The 16,923-nt window shown below is 41.7% G+C and overlaps 1 protein-coding gene across 1 annotated transcript in view; it reads right to left on the reverse strand.

Annotated features, from left to right (window-relative positions):
- kalrna (kalirin RhoGEF kinase a) overlaps window positions 1-16,923 on the reverse strand; it is a 77,985-nt gene that overhangs the window by 10,284 nt on the left and 50,778 nt on the right. The window contains exons 27-42 of the mRNA XM_088012494.1: window positions 14,528-14,728; window positions 14,295-14,368; window positions 12,059-12,208; window positions 11,577-11,672; window positions 9,911-10,023; window positions 9,739-9,805; window positions 9,557-9,660; window positions 9,410-9,479; window positions 9,250-9,336; window positions 8,927-9,019; window positions 8,509-8,559; window positions 8,314-8,391; window positions 8,047-8,232; window positions 7,683-7,854; window positions 6,813-7,021; window positions 5,209-5,483 (exon numbers count right to left, since the gene is read on the reverse strand). Coding sequence (XP_087868620.1) covers window positions 5,209-5,483; window positions 6,813-7,021; window positions 7,683-7,854; window positions 8,047-8,232; window positions 8,314-8,391; window positions 8,509-8,559; window positions 8,927-9,019; window positions 9,250-9,336; window positions 9,410-9,479; window positions 9,557-9,660; window positions 9,739-9,805; window positions 9,911-10,023; window positions 11,577-11,672; window positions 12,059-12,208; window positions 14,295-14,368; window positions 14,528-14,728 — 2,026 coding nt within the window. The remainder of the gene's footprint in view (window positions 1-5,208; window positions 5,484-6,812; window positions 7,022-7,682; window positions 7,855-8,046; window positions 8,233-8,313; window positions 8,392-8,508; window positions 8,560-8,926; window positions 9,020-9,249; window positions 9,337-9,409; window positions 9,480-9,556; window positions 9,661-9,738; window positions 9,806-9,910; window positions 10,024-11,576; window positions 11,673-12,058; window positions 12,209-14,294; window positions 14,369-14,527; window positions 14,729-16,923) is intronic.

Consider the following 16,923-nt stretch of genomic DNA (forward strand, 5'->3'; position numbering starts at 1 on the left):
CCAGAGGCATTGAAAGCTATCTGTCGCTCTGGGTTCATTTCCCTGTGTGGAGATGAATAATTGTCTTTAGAATTAGTTGTTTTAGGGTTTCCCTAAATTTACAGAAGAGGATTCCACGACAAAAGAAACAAGCATTTCAATCAAATTCAACACAATCTTTTGGATTTTTTTTCCAGATTCCGCTCCCCACCCCTCTAAAAAAATAAAATAAAATCTACTCTGTTCCGCCTAAAAGACAGAACAGGAATTTAGTGTGTTCTTTATTTGTATGAAGGTCCTGTCAGTGTTATTCTCTATGTGAAGCTGTAGCCATGGACATGGAAACTGAGGGAGTCATTAGAGCAACACCACTTTCCTTCAGTAAACAGCTTCAGTGCCCTGTGGGAAGTCGGCCATATTAACTAGACATGAGGACATGGTTGATTTTGCTTCTCACAAGAATCGTCATGTCACTTACCTCTTGCAGTTTTTAAGCAACCATTTTAAAATCATTCATTTGTTGTTTCATATCAACTTAAACCAAATTAAGCTTCTGTTGTTGATGGAAAACCATCAAGGCCCTCAAGCGCATCCATGTTTGTCAATTTAAAAAAAAAGGTGAATTCAATTTTTATTATAGCATCCATTGAAATTCTTTTTTTTTTTTATCTGAATCATTTCCATTATTTAATTATTTATAAATTAACCACCTTATTGTTGAATGTTGGCATATACAGGAATATCCAGTTTTCATCCTATCAGAACTCCATCTGGGCGGTTTCTAGGCAGACCCTCTGGGATTTTATAGTGAGCCTTTCAATGCAAATTCTTCAGCAGACTACAGTAAAACCAGCCAATCAGAGCATTTCTCAAAGTGGGTGGGCTTTGTGATGCTATAGTTTATGAAGGGTTCGCCCAGCTGAAGGATCCACCAATCAGAGCTCTGCATATATTTGAACATAAAGTGAACTGGTTAACTGAGACGTCAGTTCCAGTGAGGGGCTGTTTCAGCTGAACAGCTTCCATTATACGGTTCATGAGAATATAATCTGTGAGCATGCAGTTGTAAGTAGAGGACCTGTCGTAAAAATACTTCTTATTTAGAGGACATAAAAATCAATCAACTGATATTTTGTTCTGACCATGAGTGTAATCTTTCATCAAACTGTTGCAATGTGGCCAACCAGGTGCTCAGCTCCTTGCACCCGTGTCTTGGACCTAATGTCACTCCAATGTCAAAATCATCCATCTGCTTTTGCAGATCAAACCATTTCTGGTAAGTTGATGTGCAATGTTCAGTCTTTGATCACCAGATCTTTGACGTCCTAGCTGATGTCTCAAGACAGCAGTGGTGGCAGCATCTTGACACCCCGGGTTTGCAAGAACAGGCTTGCAAGCTTCCATTTTTTCCCTCCACATGCAACAATGACCATCATAGTCAACACTTTAATTTTATTTAATCAGACGACGGGGCATGTCTCCAGACTGTCTCTGTTCCTACATGCAGTTACAAATTGTAATGTTGCTTTTTATGTTGCTGTTGGAGGAAATTCTTCCTCTGACTTTTCAGCCCATGTCGGTAACGAGATGTACATCTGAAGCTTTGAATTAAAATGAGCCACAGATGAGATCCAATCTAACTTCTAAGCTGAAAATACCTTTCAGACCGTTGTCACCTGGATTCTCCCACATTAATAAAACTTCTGAAATTAAGTAAAAAAATATTCTGGCATCGAACAAAGACTTTGGTAATCCTGACTGATCTAAAACAGCAAACGGTCAGTCTGATTTAATGTTAGAAATAAACTGTGGCATGACCTTATACAGCAGGATCCTCAAATCCAGTCATAGAGGGTCGGTGCTATGACTGGAGCCGAGTCATAGCACCCGAGTCAAACAATCAGCAGGACTCTGGAGAACTTGGCTGCACAGTGAGCTGGTCAATCAGCCATTTGTCTCAGGTATGTTGGACTAGAGACGCACCTAAAGGTTGTAGGGACTCGAGGCCTGAATTTGAGGAGCCCCTGCATTCAGGATATCCATGTTCCTAAACACAAAAACGTGGCTGCATGAAAACAGTTCCTCAAAGGATAAATTCAAAATTTCCTTTTCCATTTCCTCAAGTTCTCTCTGTGATGTTAAGATGTACGACAAAAGAAGAAAAACTGAAAGTGAGCAACGAATTTCTCAAACCTACCTCCATGCTCCAGACCAAAGCGTTTGCTTTTCCAGACGTTAAGGCATCGGCTACTTTTACTCTACTTTATAAATAAAAAAAATTGTGGTATATTGCGTCTTGCACGTCGAGTTTTCTGACCACACTTTTTGCAAACTAGTTCAAGCTCAATCAGAATGGATGGTGAACATCTTCATTAGTTTGTGTCATTAACTGAAATGGCAATGGAGTCTGGGGATACAAACATGCATTCGTTTTATCTCAGATAGTCAATATAAAATTTGACTTCTGATTGGAAAACTAATTTAAAATTATGACTGACAGTTTAATGAAAAAAAAAACTTGTAATCCATTGGCACTGGAATGGGGGTGTTGTTCCAGATGTCAATGTGGTAAAAAAATATTAAAGGTGTGGTGTCAAGTTTCAAATAGATGCAAAAGCTAATCTGGAAATAGCTGGAATGCAAAGTCAGTCAGGTGAGTCAGTCAACAGACAGAATTTATAAAGTTCGACAAGAATTTAGTCTTTATAGGTCTCGATGTGGATGCTTTAAATTTTTATAATGCATTTAAAACCACCTTCCCCAGCAAAGGTCGTACAAACCCTTAGTTTTGCTCCATCAGAAACTTGGACAGAATACACAAAACACTTCCAGTGCGCTGCACCTGTTCAGAAACCTGCCATCTTTGTTACCTTTCAGTCATAAAACACCTGATTCAGATGTTGAGTGTTCTGGGGAGACGCAGGCAGCTCTGACTTCTCAGTGGCATATTGTTGTTCATGCATGGCCTGGCTCTGCTGGAGGTCTCGTAGTTAAAAGGGAGTCGTCTCTCTCCACTGTCATCACATGCTTGCTCAGAAGGAAGGATGAGGTTTAAAAGTCACCGACTCAACGCGATCAGGTCCTCGGATGGAATTGGGCATTCCGTAATTCGATCTAAACCCAACCAATCAAATCTGAACTGGATTCCTTAAATTGGATCCATTTGTAATGTGGCTTGAAATAACTTTGTTTCAAACTGAATTAAACTAAATCTCAAGATTTTAAAATGTGAAATGAAGCACAGACAGCGGGAAAAAACTGTTTTTTTTGCTTTTTTTTTTAAAAAAAAGATGCACTGCAGTTTCTTTTGGTCTCGAAGATTTCAAATCTTTTTGGTGAAATAAATACAATCCAAGGTTCCGTCTGTTTTGTTTTTTTCATGCTTCAGTCTGAGGGTTGCTTTTTATGTGGAGTGTCAAACCGTGAAGGTTAGTAACAACTCAAAGACAAACTGAATCAAAAAGAACACTACGACAAAAAGGAGTAAACGGTGCAGACGATCACACTTCACACTTCTATCTGGAAATAAAGCCAAGATGGCTGCGGCTCAATTCATCCCCATGCATTTCACACCTGCGAAACGATTTTGCTAAAATGCACTTTATCTCAGTTTATTGTTCAGTCTAGCTAAAGTATTTTTGGAAATTATGGGAACAATCAATTGATTTTGAAATCTTTGACTCAAACCCTTATTGTTCTACTCTGGCTCTTATCATTCATCCCAGATTACTTTGAGTACACATTAAATATTATAAACTCTGATCTAACCAAACTAGGTGGATAATACCGAGTTATGAAACCATATTTCCCCGCAGTAAACTACTGAAGTGGTAGAATATTGAAAATGACTGGAAATGTTTGGTTTGGATCAAATGCTTCCCTGGCAGGTGTGAACCGATTCCTGAAACATCCCGTAGCAGGCGGCTCCATTCAGTATCTGAGAAAGTCAGGTGCAGAATTACCTAAAGATATAGAGGTATGAAAGGACGTAGAGATGAAATGACCAGCAGCCACCAGGATCTATGCTTTTCATACACAGGAATGCTAGTAGCAGTAAAACCATGCTATACCTACGTAATGTCTACTGAACTGCAGGTGCTTTGCTCTCATGTTAACAAATGGTGTACTTAGTGTGTGTAGAAATGCAGGCAGATATTCAGTTTGCTCTTGTAATTTATTTACAAATATTAAAAACTACATACCATCTTCATTCTAAAGCAGAACAAAACATGTCCACCTTCACGCTTCTGCTCTAACTCATGCTTATATCCAAAAGGTTTATTTTACATATTTAAAAAAACATCTAAAATCCTCAGACTACGGACAGAACAAAGCTGAGCGCTGCCGTTAAGTCAAACATATTGCACAGCCTGACTTCATTCATATTTTTTATCTTCATAAATAGTGCAAATGGCATTTTTTTTTAAACAGGAATGTTCTAGAGCCTCAGTCAGATATAACAGTATGAACTTTGTACAGTGAACAAAATCAACACAAAGCAGGAAACAAATCCGACTTTGTCTAAGAAATAAAATAATAATTAACAAGAAAGAAAAAAACAAGAATCAACACAAAATGTATACAGATTGCCACAGACAACAAAATAAATATTCTCCTCTACGGAGAACAGAATCCACCTGAAGATGACCAGGTGAGTTTTATTCTGTCAAAGAAACGGTAAACACGAGAAGTACAAAAGAAAAACAGAAGCAGGTTGTTAGAACTGAAAAAAAAAAAAAAAAAAAAGTCCGGTTTTAGCTCCACATGGACCCCCGAGTCAGAGTCGGCTACATGTTCTACCCGGTCTACTCCTGTGGGATCAGTGTGTGTTTTAGCTCGCTTTCAGGCCACAACAAGTGGATTTCCCTTCAGCAGACTGGCAGTCAGTTAGATTGGAGGGGAGTCGGGTGGAGTGGGAGGAGGGCGGGAGGCGGTACCTTAGTGCTCTGTAGAGCAGTGACTCGGTGGGAATCCTTCTGTGTCCTGTCAGAGCAGGAAGCAGCAGGAGGGGTGAGGGATTAGGAGATGAGGGCACAGGCAGTGAGGAGTTAAGGAGCCCACTCAGGAAAACAACACAAACACAAGCAGGCAGATGGAGCTTCCACACCGCTCATCCAGTCCAGTCGTCCGTCTGTCTGCCAAACAAGTGATGCTGGAGGGTTCGGGGGGGGGGGGGGGGGGGGAGGTTTGGAGGGGTGAAGGGCAGGGGGAGGGAAGGGGGGGACTTACTTGATGTTGTTGGCATCTGCCACAGCGGCTGGGAAGGAGGAAGTGGAGAAAGAGTCTTTTATGGACTTTGTGGGCGGGCCCAGGACGTGTCCCGGCAACCAGCCCTCGGCCTCGGGTGACTGGCTGTCGGCCGGCCGAGAAACGAGGTACATGTTCTGCTGATTGATGCTCAGGACATGGACCACGTCTCCTCTGCTGACACTTATCTCGTTCTCTTTGAGTGCAGAGTAGTCCTGAGTGACCCGCATGGTGGAGAAGCCGTTACAGTCATCATGCTGAGGAGGAGAGGAGGGGGAGGTTAGGGATGTCAACATGTCTTCTCACATTCAAGCTCAACTAAAATGTGCATCTACCCACACGAACAAGCCAGATATCAACTGGAGGATAATACCATTCAGACTCAAGGTGAGGCTTTCATATTAGTAACCCGAGTGGAAACTAATAGGGCTCCTAATAAGTAAACAAACAAACTGTACCAACAGTCGAGCATGGTGGTGACAGCATCATGCTGTGTGATTGTTGTGCTGCTAGTGGTTCTGATAAAGTAGATAAAGTAATGCAGATAGAGGACCGTCTCCAAATTACCTGACTGCACTTGAAATTGACGGCAACTTGTACACTAGGCAACTGTCTCAAACGGAAAAGCATCGTTTGGAACGGATAAAGCCGGCATTGTCCTGCAGGATTGGATATTAATGGAAGTGTTGTGTATGTTTTAAGTCCACGTTCACACAGCAGGTCCAGATGCTCAATTCCAATTCATAACAACAGACTAATAGAAAGCACTCTGCATGCACAGAAGAAAAACTTATAAATCACACAGCAGCGTTCCGTTTATGGAAATAATAACAGACCCCACAGTCTATGGATTGATTAATTATTCAGCAATAAGAGCTGAATTGTAATAAAATCATCAGACAAAGAGAAGATAATGAAAAGAAAGTCCAACTAATAGAACATCTTGTGGCTTTTGGGCTGTAACTTCTGGAGAGAAGTCTGTTTGGAAGTGGTGATGTGACTTCTGTCATAATTTTTCATAATTAAAATTTTCAGCTGTCATTTACATCCAGATTTACTGTGTCTGATTTCTGCTGCGAGATCTTCAATGACGTGAAAGTCAGATTAAATGCGACATGAGGGAAAAGATCAGAATTGGCCATTCAGACTGCCGTGAAAAAGTTGGATGTAGATTCCATAAGGACAAAAAGATAAATTAAAAATTTGGACTAGGGTTGCATTTGCCTGCTGTGTGAATGAACCCCAAGAGGAACTGGATGTGTTTTAGGGACTTCTACTGTTCCCTCACCGAGAACAACACAGGGATTTTTTATTTTTATTTTTTTTTACTTAGTTCAACTTAAGTTTTTCTTTTCTGCATCCGACTCCAGTGAGTCACAGCCAAGCTGTTGGAGAAGCAGCTAATAAAGTCAGAGCATAGTGTGCTAGATATTCCACTACCCACTGGACTGCAGCCTAGATATTAAGCTTGGCTTTTAGGTCAGCTGACGTACAAAGTGTGTGTTGTGTTTACTCAAGTTTCAGAATGAAAGGCGCACCAAAAATACCCGAATAAAAGAGCACGCTGCAAGAATGTGGGAACTCACACTGGATTCAAAGGAAGCGGAGCTGCCATTGGAGGTAGACACTTTTAAAGGGCTCTTCTCACCGAAGTCCAGCCGGCCGTCCAGAGCTGAGGACGGCCGGCTGTGGGAGGATGATGATGGCCGGTTTCCTGACGATGAGGGCCGTCTGATCAGAGAGGAGCCAGTGTCTTTGCTTTGACACTGCTGGTACACAATGGGAGACTGCAGAGCTGCAAACACACACAAAAGGTCAGAGTTGATGGTTTCTGTTGAGCTGCCACTGGATAACGTGGGACAGTGGAAAATGCCTCTTCCACATCGTTTAGTTGCTTTAACAGCTTGGTTCCCTTTGCATACAATATTGATGTAGCCTATGTACAGAGAGTGGGGTAATCGTTTTCTGGCCTTTCGTTATGATGCCATTTTCCCACAACGAGTTCATCTCTGAAGGGACAAATGGACGCAAAGCAGGCTTCTCTTTGTTTTGCCGTCCTCTTTATGAGGACAGCTGGCTCTTTAAGCACATTGTTGACGTTGTAGGTTCCATTTTCAGCCAGACTTTCTGGGGTGTGAGGGTTTGGCGCTCTGGATAATGTGTCAGATAGATGGATTGAAGTTTCATTTCATGTCATTTATAATGAACAGTCAGTGGACCACCCAACCTGCTAGCACATGTCTGTTTCTGTTAGCGTAGCAGCTAATACATAAGGATAACTTTAACTGAAACCAGATGTGATGAATACAGATGTTAATGTTGAGTCATGTGCCCTGATCATCCGTGTGACAACGGGAACCAATAACATCTCTGGCTAAGGATTAGTTAAAGGATTAGTGTTTTGCATTGTGTTGGTGTGTGTGTGTGTGTGTGTGTGTGTGTGTGTGTGTCCGCACCTGACAGGAAGTCATTCTGAGCATCCAGGATGTTCTGGATGTGTTGGATCCAGACCTGCTTGGTGTCGACGTTGGCGGCCTGCAGAGTGAAGCGCTCCGATGAGCCGCGAGAGAACATGACGAATTTGCAGGCGTCGTTGTCGACAGTTTCCTCCAGACCCAGGTTGGTCACCTGTGGGGGAGATCCGGTAACAACAGTTATGCCGATCATTCAGCAGCCACTTTATATGTTTGAATGAATGAAAAAATGAATATCTATCCATCCATCGCACGTGTTCAGTCATCTTGAAGTAAAACGCTGTGAACGTCTCCAAGTCTGGCATCAGTCAATGGAACATCTGCCGCACCGACATCATCTACCCACCTTAATGCACTTTTTGAACTGGTAGCCAGGTGTGGATGAGCCTTTCCTGAGCAGTTCACTGAAGATGACGATTTGCTCAAAGAGGAACACTCTGCGTTCTTTGGATCGCGACAAGACTCCAGCATCTTGCTCCGTCACAAAGAAGGTTTCCTGCTGCAGCAGTTTGCCCTGATTGGCCAGATTTCCCTGCAGAGACAACCAGGGTGGCTTTAAGAGCTGAAGTTTCAGAAGGAGTCTAGTCGGTGGAATGTTGGCACAACAACACACCTCATATCCCTGAAGCCGGCCCAGATTCATCATGTCGTTGCAGAGCTTAGGAACCTCAGACATCAACTCCACAGCTTTCTGTCATGAGAGAGAGAAAACAGTCCTGCGATCTCAGGAAAAATACACAAACATTCCAGATACAGGCTGGACTCTACACACAAAGTATTCTCTCTCTGCATGATTGATTTGGATTACCTCAATTTGCTTACAGTCCATGCCAGCCTTAGAGCTGTATTTCAGGTAGTCCTAAGAAGAAACATTAGCGCCCAGTTAACAGTGACTCAAACAGGTCGCTTATCAAGCTACAGTGCCTAGAAAAAGCGTTCATACCAACTTCAACGTATTTTAGGTTTTAGGACAACACAAAGAGTGCAGATAATGAAGAGGAAGAAAATGGGGTTTATTTTAGAAATGTAAGCATGACTGCAGAGTGTGTTGCAAGTACAGAGAACAGACAGTTTGTCTTTGTAACGTGTGTGTTAAACACAAACACACCCGTTTCGTGTTTGTAAAGGGTATGAATGCATTTCCATGCTCTTCACACTGCGCCTGCAGGATCCGGAACATTAAATAGAGAAAGCAACATTTGCCAGGTCACAAATGTGTTTGGTACCTTTAGGAGCAGCTGATATTTGGTAATTCTCTGGATGGGTTTAATGAGGAAATCACTGATGCTCAGTTTGGACTGAATGTCCTGCTGGATCCCCTGAAAAGCAGAACGACACCATCACAGAGATCTAGTGTTTGGTCAGATGCTTCTGACAATATATTAATCACAGAAATGATCCTGGGACAAGAACAAGTTAAAAAATGAAGATGTTAACAATGACTGACATGACTCACTAATAAAAGAACTGAAAATCATGAGGGAATCATGTATGTTAAGACAGACAGGTAATGATGATAATATAAAAAAAAACAAAAAAAACTACGTACCTCAAAGAATTTGTCATACTCTGCAACGATGTACTCCGATTTGGGTTTATTCTGACAGTAAACCACATACATGTGCAGTCTTCTCTCCTGCAACACAAACATGAGGTCTTCACACAGTTCAACGCAGGAACGTTAGACATCCTTTTCCGTTTTTACTCACATGCTTGATGAAAAGTTCTGGGAGGAGCCCGTTGTCCTCAACACACTTCTCAAGCTCTCCGACAAAGAACCTGAGGCACACCAGAGGAACGTCAGCAGCAGATACAGACGACCCCTCAATGCTTCCAGCCCCATCTGGGAGACTTACTCTCTGTGCCAGTCATAGATGCGGTGGATGTTCCCAAATACTATTTTCTCTTTTCCCTGCATGTCCTCTGGAACGCCCTTCTCTTCTATCCGCTTCATGAATCCCTGCAGGGAGACAGCAAATGACGGTGACGCCACTGCATTCTGCTTCGCCTGACCGGCAGCCTGGTCTGGAATCCTTACCTCCACCACGATTCCCAGGTCTTTGACGTAGTCCTTCTCTGTCTGAATGAGCTCGTTCAGGACAAACCTGAACACACAAACCACAGCGTGGACACGTCAGTCACATAATTATCATCTGCAGCGACGCTACGGGTCACAGCAACGCAGAAGAAAGTCGGCCGAGAGTACTCACGTCCGGTGTCTCATAGCTTTGGCTTTCTGGTCCTGTTCGGAGTTCCGTGCCTGAACCGGTGTGTGTTGTTCAGGTGGAGACGGAGGGGTGAAGCCTGGGTACGGTTCCACCGTCTGAACAGGAAAACGAGCAACGTTATTCATGCACGGGGCTACAAAGTCAGCCTTCTGTAAGCTGAAGAACATTTCTAGGTTTAAAGAGACTAAAGTCCCAGCAAGATCTAGATGAAACTCGTCCAGATGTTTATGTTTAGTCGCACTGATTACAGCAACAGTGTCTTTCACAGGTCTGTCTAAAAATAATAAAAAAATCATTCAGACATCTGCAGCTGGTCCAGAACGCTGCTGCATCCAGGCAGGGTGGTCAGGGGGGCTGATGTTTCCGAACAGCAGGGGGCAGTGGCGGTGAAGGGATCTCTTCTGCAATCAGCTGGTAGGTCAACGCCGTCAGCTGATTGCTGAACAGAGAGCAGTGTTGCAGCCAACTTTAAACAAATGTCCTCCAGGAAAACAAGCCACTGTGCCTCGATCAAACATCCCACAGCATCGACTGCAGCCATGTTTTACTTATGACACACAGAATTACATTGCATTTGAAATGTGCAGATTAAACTTTTCTAGCAACAAACAAACTACAGAAAATAAAGTCAGAGTAACAATCGCACAGTTATTTTGGTTGGAAACTTTTTTTTTCTTTATCTGAGGATGCATGACGTTCGGACAGAGCTCATGGTAATGCACAGCAGTCCACAGAAGGATCATGGTTGAATGAAGAACTCCAGCCTGCCACAAGACTGAAGTGAAACTACACTGACTAGGAGAATCACAGTGGAAGACGATATAAACAAACTCAGAGGAATCGGCGGCCGATTCCAACCCAGCTAACAGACACTGAGTTTGCTCCTTTACCATTTCATACTTGGTTTTTATTTTTAAGAGTCGTACAAAGTTTTCATCATATACAATAGTATTAATATACATTTAAGTTAAGGAACTATGGCGATTATCATACTTGTGACTAGAATTTATTGTCACCTTCGCATGTCTACAGAGAAGCTGTGTAAAGAAAGGTTGGTGGCTTTTTGGCTGGCTGTGAGATCAATCGGTTCCCTTCATTAGGACTCCGAAGGGCAATTCATTTACAAGTAGTGGTGACGGCCAACACATTCACACAAGATTTTACGTGACAAGAAGACTGAGCCAAGACAAACGTTACAAAATGAAAAGCTTGGGCTAAAAATTACTTGAACTTCAGTAATACGAAAGTGACCTTAAATCAGGGCATTAAATCTACATTTAAAAAAAAAAACAAAAACAAAAATAAAACGACTGTCTGTGGGGATAAGAGTTTTAATCTGTTTGTTCTACAGCCATGAAGACCAGATCTCCTTCCTGAAGGGAGAAGATTGAAGTGAGACTGCAGAGGATGACTGGAATCCACCAAGACTTTTTGAGGGAGGGGGGCTTTTGGCACTGATCTGGGCTTTAATGGGTCCATAAAGCTCCTCAACTCCCAGATGTGAGGTGAGCTTCATGACAGATTCCATCAGACCTCACGAGTCTAAGATTGCTCCTTGTTCTAAAACTAAATATGGCAAGTTATTTCGTGGGCATTTGTTCTCCTGCTTTTGACTGAAGATAAGTCTGTCCTCTAGCTGGTGACTCACCATCTTGGTTTTAACCAACTTCTCTATGGCGCTAACCAGCTCTGCAGCGCTGGGGACGTCAGAGGACGACTGCAGAGATGTTAGCAAGGATGAAGACTTTGTGAGGAAGACAGAAGGAGCAGCAGGTTAGATTGGAAGGAAAGGAGGAAAACCAAGAGAACCCAGTTAAAGTTATATTCCATCACAACAATACTGAAAACAAGGGAGAAGAAAAGCAAAGCTGAAAAGAAAATCTATGTAAAAACTCATTTAAAATCTCCAGATGTGGATTTTTTTTATTTTAGATGCATCAAAAGATGTGATCACTTTTTAAGTCAATAATGGAAATGTAAGAAATAGAGTGTAAATGAAGATTCCAAATAAAATAATGTAAAATCTGTGAAAAATAAATTGAGGTTTAAGATTTTACTGGACAAAATGTTGGTGTGAATTCAAAGCTGAGGTGAATAAACTCTCAGAGAAGCCAAAACCTCCTCTTGTACCTTTTCTTCAGAAGCTGAGGGGTCCTTCATGATCTCCATGGGTGGAGGGAGAGGAAGGTGGGGCTCATCGTCTGGCTCTGGCTCCTCCTCCCCACCACTCTGTATCCCAGGAGACTGCTTCGATGGAGGGTTCCCATCCTTGATTCCTCTCTGGTACAGGAGACATGGAACAGCTAATGAAGGATCTCCATCTTATTGATTAGTGAACAGCAGTAGATCATTACGGCTCGACGGTGGAAGCTAATGTAGCTAATTAAACCATGTGAGAAAATTAGAAATCTAAAAAAAAAAAAGAAATCACAGAAGCATTGTGATTGTTCAGATACATACTACAATTTTATAGCACAATCAATAACTATGTTAACTTCAGTTGTTATAAAAATGTATATAGCAAATATAACTAAAAAGAAATACGACTTTATAATTTAACGCCTTGAAATTGGGCCTCTGTTACTTTAAAAACTCTCTGTAGCTCCGCCTTCAGGAAGTCATCACAACATGGCTCCTCTATTAACCCTTTAACAAAGTTTCTACCAGTGTCCGCAGAGGCAATAGGGTTACCAATTACAGCTGTCTAGTCTGAAGGAGTTGACTGGAGGAGTCACAGGGCGTGTTTGGGAGGGGAAGGGTTCCATCTGTAAGATGGAAACTTGGAAACTGAAGCTCCAAGGAGGAGCTTCATCTCGAAGGCGGAGCTAGGTCCACCCAGGTGTTTGGCACAGCTGGGAGATTAAAGGATTTCTCAAATATGCATGAAAGAACCAAGGCAACACTCCAGGTATGTTTTGATGATTATAACATGATGCAAAGCTCAACAAAGTTGATTGTACATGGTACTGCCCCTTTATGTAGGTTTAAAAAAAGCAGCTGCTCATGAAAGCATCTTAAAACAATTTGACATGTCTAAGTTTTTGTTGGCTCCAGTGGCGTTTACGTGACAGCTGCTTGACAAGAAGGACAGAAAGGCTCAGTATTATTCCTTTTAGGAAAATTGCTTTTGGTAAAATAAGCTGCTACTCAGTGGAATCTCACTCTGATGATTATGAGAAATTTGAACAAATATAACACATTTAAGATACACTTAATGAAATAACTAAAAAAAAAAAAGCTCTCAACACTTTATGCACCATCCCTTTAATAAATGAATAATAAAAATCTAATATCACAATGCCATGAAGAAAATTTATTTTTTCAGCTTGTGTTCATTGACATTGCCAAAGCTCTGCAGATGTCCGACATCTGGACAGTAGAGTGTGACATGTTGACTTTTATATATTCTTTAATGCACAGCGGCAAAGTAAAGCTGTGCATCCGACTCTGAATCATTGAACTCAATTATTGTTGCCCTAATGCTGTAATAAGTGAACCTCATCAGCATGCAGTAGCTCCAGTAAGTGAATGGATCTGTGCTGCAGACACAGATCTGCTGATGCCCCGTTTGTCGCTCAGCTTACAGGGAAATATGATGTGTTCACATCTTTGTTTGCATGTAAACCAGGAAGTTGAGATGTGATGACCCAGGTCAGATTTTAAAGCCAGAGGGGAGTGGTTGTGTTTACTGATGTCAGCTTTAATTGGAACCAGCGAGAACTGACGGTAAGCACCAGTTACAACTGGGTCTGGACACGGAGAAAAGATGCCAACTCGTCTTTTGTGTGACTTGGGGAGCTGGCACTGAACAGCTGACAGAAATTATTTAAAGTTTGTCCAGGGCTATTTTATTTTTTCCCCCTCTCTCTGCGTTTTGGTTTTAACGCAAACTTTGATTATGTCAAACTTTTCTAGGGCTGACCTACAAAGAGGCTGATGATCAGCAACGAGTCGAAGCGTGACTACAGATGCCCAACTACATTTTTTCCATATATCAGTATCAAGGAAACGTACTGGAGGCCTGTGACTCTGTGTGCAAGTGTGTGTGTGTTTGTGTGACAAGCAAATATAATCTCTCCCTCACAAAAAGAGGAACTTTCTTCGTTTACTTTCCATGATGTAAATGTAAATTGAGTTATTATATAGCTTTACAACACAAACACGCATTTATCTTTACACTCTGGAGTCAGTCAAAACAAAAACAACTTTTGAAGAACAAAAGCAGGATAACAGGGATTATTATTTCATTTAGAGACTTTTGTTCATTTTAGTTTTTAACCTTCGTTTCTCCATAAAGTTAAAATGTTTACAGTAAATCTAATATTTTCTTTAACAGCAGGTTCAAGCCTCAGGCCTCTCTGCTTACCTCTTCATTGTCCTCCTTTCCTGGCTGACTGCGCTCATTCGCCTTTCCACCACCATCTCTCCCAGGACCAAGTTCTGGAGAAACAGAAGGGCATGTTTTTCTACAGCGATAAAAGCAGCCAATACGTGCATCAACAGGCCAACATTTGTCTGGAAAAATCCATGTTGTAGCATCAGAACGGAAACGTTTCAGCTTCGCCCCGTTTCCTTCTGTAGACAACTGAGGAGTCCCACCTGGCTTCTTCTGCTTAGTGCTGGGCGGTTTCTTGCCGGAGCTGATCCTGCGGCCTGAACTGGGCAGCCACTTCCACTTCTGGTTTCCAGAACGTTTGGGAACGTTTGGAGAACTGGACTGAATGGAGTTGAGGGACGGCTGCGGCTGCAGGTTCGCTACAGACTCGGTCTTCCTGTCAGAGCTGCTCACATGGTAGTTATCTGAAAACATACACAAAGAAAGAAAAGAAAAAGAAATCAGATTTTTCACATGGGGCAAGTGATGAAATTATAAAATGTTTTAGACATGGAGAAAAAAAAACCAGACAATTAAGCCACCATGTTTAATATTTTATATATTTGTTGATACTGTTTTCCAGCACTGCTTAGGTAATTGTTGGTCATATGTTGAGCTCGTCCAGCTGCATCTCTCTGCCTGACTTGATGCTGGACAGAGATGCAGTCAGGATCCAAAAGGGTTTGAACATTTTAGACCAAGTCGCTGGATCTATGCTTTTGCCTCCATCTTCATTTCTGAGGCAGCAGGTTTATCATCACAGTTTCCAGTAAAACCAGTGCTGCCAGTAGCCACCAGCATTTGTGAGGGCAAAAATAATTTTCAATAGGGGTTACAACCAACCATGGCCTTGAGAAAAATGCTCATCAGACCTGAACAAGCAGCAGGTATGTCAGAGGGAGGGGTCACTGAATGCACCGTTGCACAGCATCCTACTGCAGAACCTACATCACATCCCACTGTCCAGAGACTGACCGAAAACGTCCTACTGAGAGCCGGTTAAAGCCATACAAGCCAAGTTAAAAGGGACCATTAGTTGGCAAATTCTTCTCTTATGTAATATGAAGAAAAAAAAACATCTCCTACGCCTGCATGAACAATAGTCTACGGTCTAAAATCAGCAGCAGCGCAATGTCTCAAAGCTTGTTGAACCTGTCCAGTCACAAGTCAACTTACACTTTCACTTTTCATGGTTTAGGATGGAGACTTCTGGTTTGGAGTGAAGATGAAAGTAAAAAGACTTGCATTTCAGTTTGCTGTGCGCAACAAGAGCTGGGGCACAAGACGTACTCATTTCCAACATCTTCTACAATGAAAGGCCAAAGTTGGTCTAATATTAATCTTTAACAGAAGCTGATCGCTCACCATAAGACACTTTAATGGCGCCACAGTGAGCTCAGAATCAGTCATTTGGTTATTCAATCAGTTGGATACAGACATTTGACTAAACCAATCATTTGATCCCTTACATTTTTGTAATAAATATTTTTAAAATGTACATATGAAAAATGTCTATATATTCTTGAATGTCAGATGTCATTCTGTGTAAAAGTATTATTTCCTTATTTTTATTGCTTGTTGCTCTACAACAATGAAATGTACATAGTGGCATTGAAAGTTATTTGCAGTTTTACACATTTCTTTTGTTTTGATCTCAAACAACAACAAAAAAATCCATGATAAACAAATTTAAAAACAAAAGTTTTCAAATGACGATTCGATTCATTAGCACAAAAAGATCTCCTGACCAACTATTTCAAAAGATGTGACCACATATTGGAATAAATACATTTTTAATAATTTTCCCACAGCACCGCATGTGTATGTGGATAAAGAAATTGCAGCTTTATAAAAAAAAAAACAAAAAAAAAAAACAGACATGGGAACATCATGCTCTGTTTAACAGAGTGCTCATCTGTTACCATCAGATGAGCGCTCTGATTTTAGTCAGCTGTCAGACAAAAACATTTCCTGTTGCAAAAACTAAAAACCTACTTCAGTCATTCAGGTTTTGCCGTTTTTAGCAGCTGGTCTTCATGTCCGATGGAGATAAAATAACTCCCATGCTTCTGTTGCGGTGACTCATTACTGAGCTGCGACAGGCTCACTTTTTCCCCCTCCCATTCTAATTGCGTCCACATGAATCACATTAAACTAACTACTAGATGCGATTCCATTTTTCTGTGTGTGGAAAAGGTTTGAATGTTTCAGTTCAGATGAACTTTGTGGTTCCAGTCAGTAACTGGTGAGCCCATCTGACAGTGTGGCCGTCAGCAGCGGTCATGTGCGGTGGATCAGCTGCCCTCTCACACAGCTGCTAGCAAAGCGCTGCAGCTGCTGCGATGTGTGCAGGAATAAAATGGTTCAGGCTCAGGTGGGAGTTCTGGACCATGAACCACGGAGCCTCCTGTGACAAAGTGGTTCAGTTTATTTCAGTTGATGTTCACCACTTGTCCCTTATATTTTGTCATTCACTTATTTTTATAGTTGGTTATAATAATTAATGTAAACATTGCAATTTTGCTTTACTTACTATCCCGGGTTTGTTTGTGTTAGCATTATGTTGCAGGATCTATCTCTGTTTAGGTTGGTTATTATTTCTGGATTGTGGGTTGAATTT

The sequence above is a fragment of the Poecilia mexicana genome, unplaced genomic scaffold, assembly GCF_051168715.1.
Source record: "Poecilia mexicana isolate PSO_F unplaced genomic scaffold, ASM5116871v1 scaffold_2, whole genome shotgun sequence".
Lineage (NCBI taxonomy): Eukaryota > Metazoa > Chordata > Actinopteri > Cyprinodontiformes > Poeciliidae > Poecilia > Poecilia mexicana.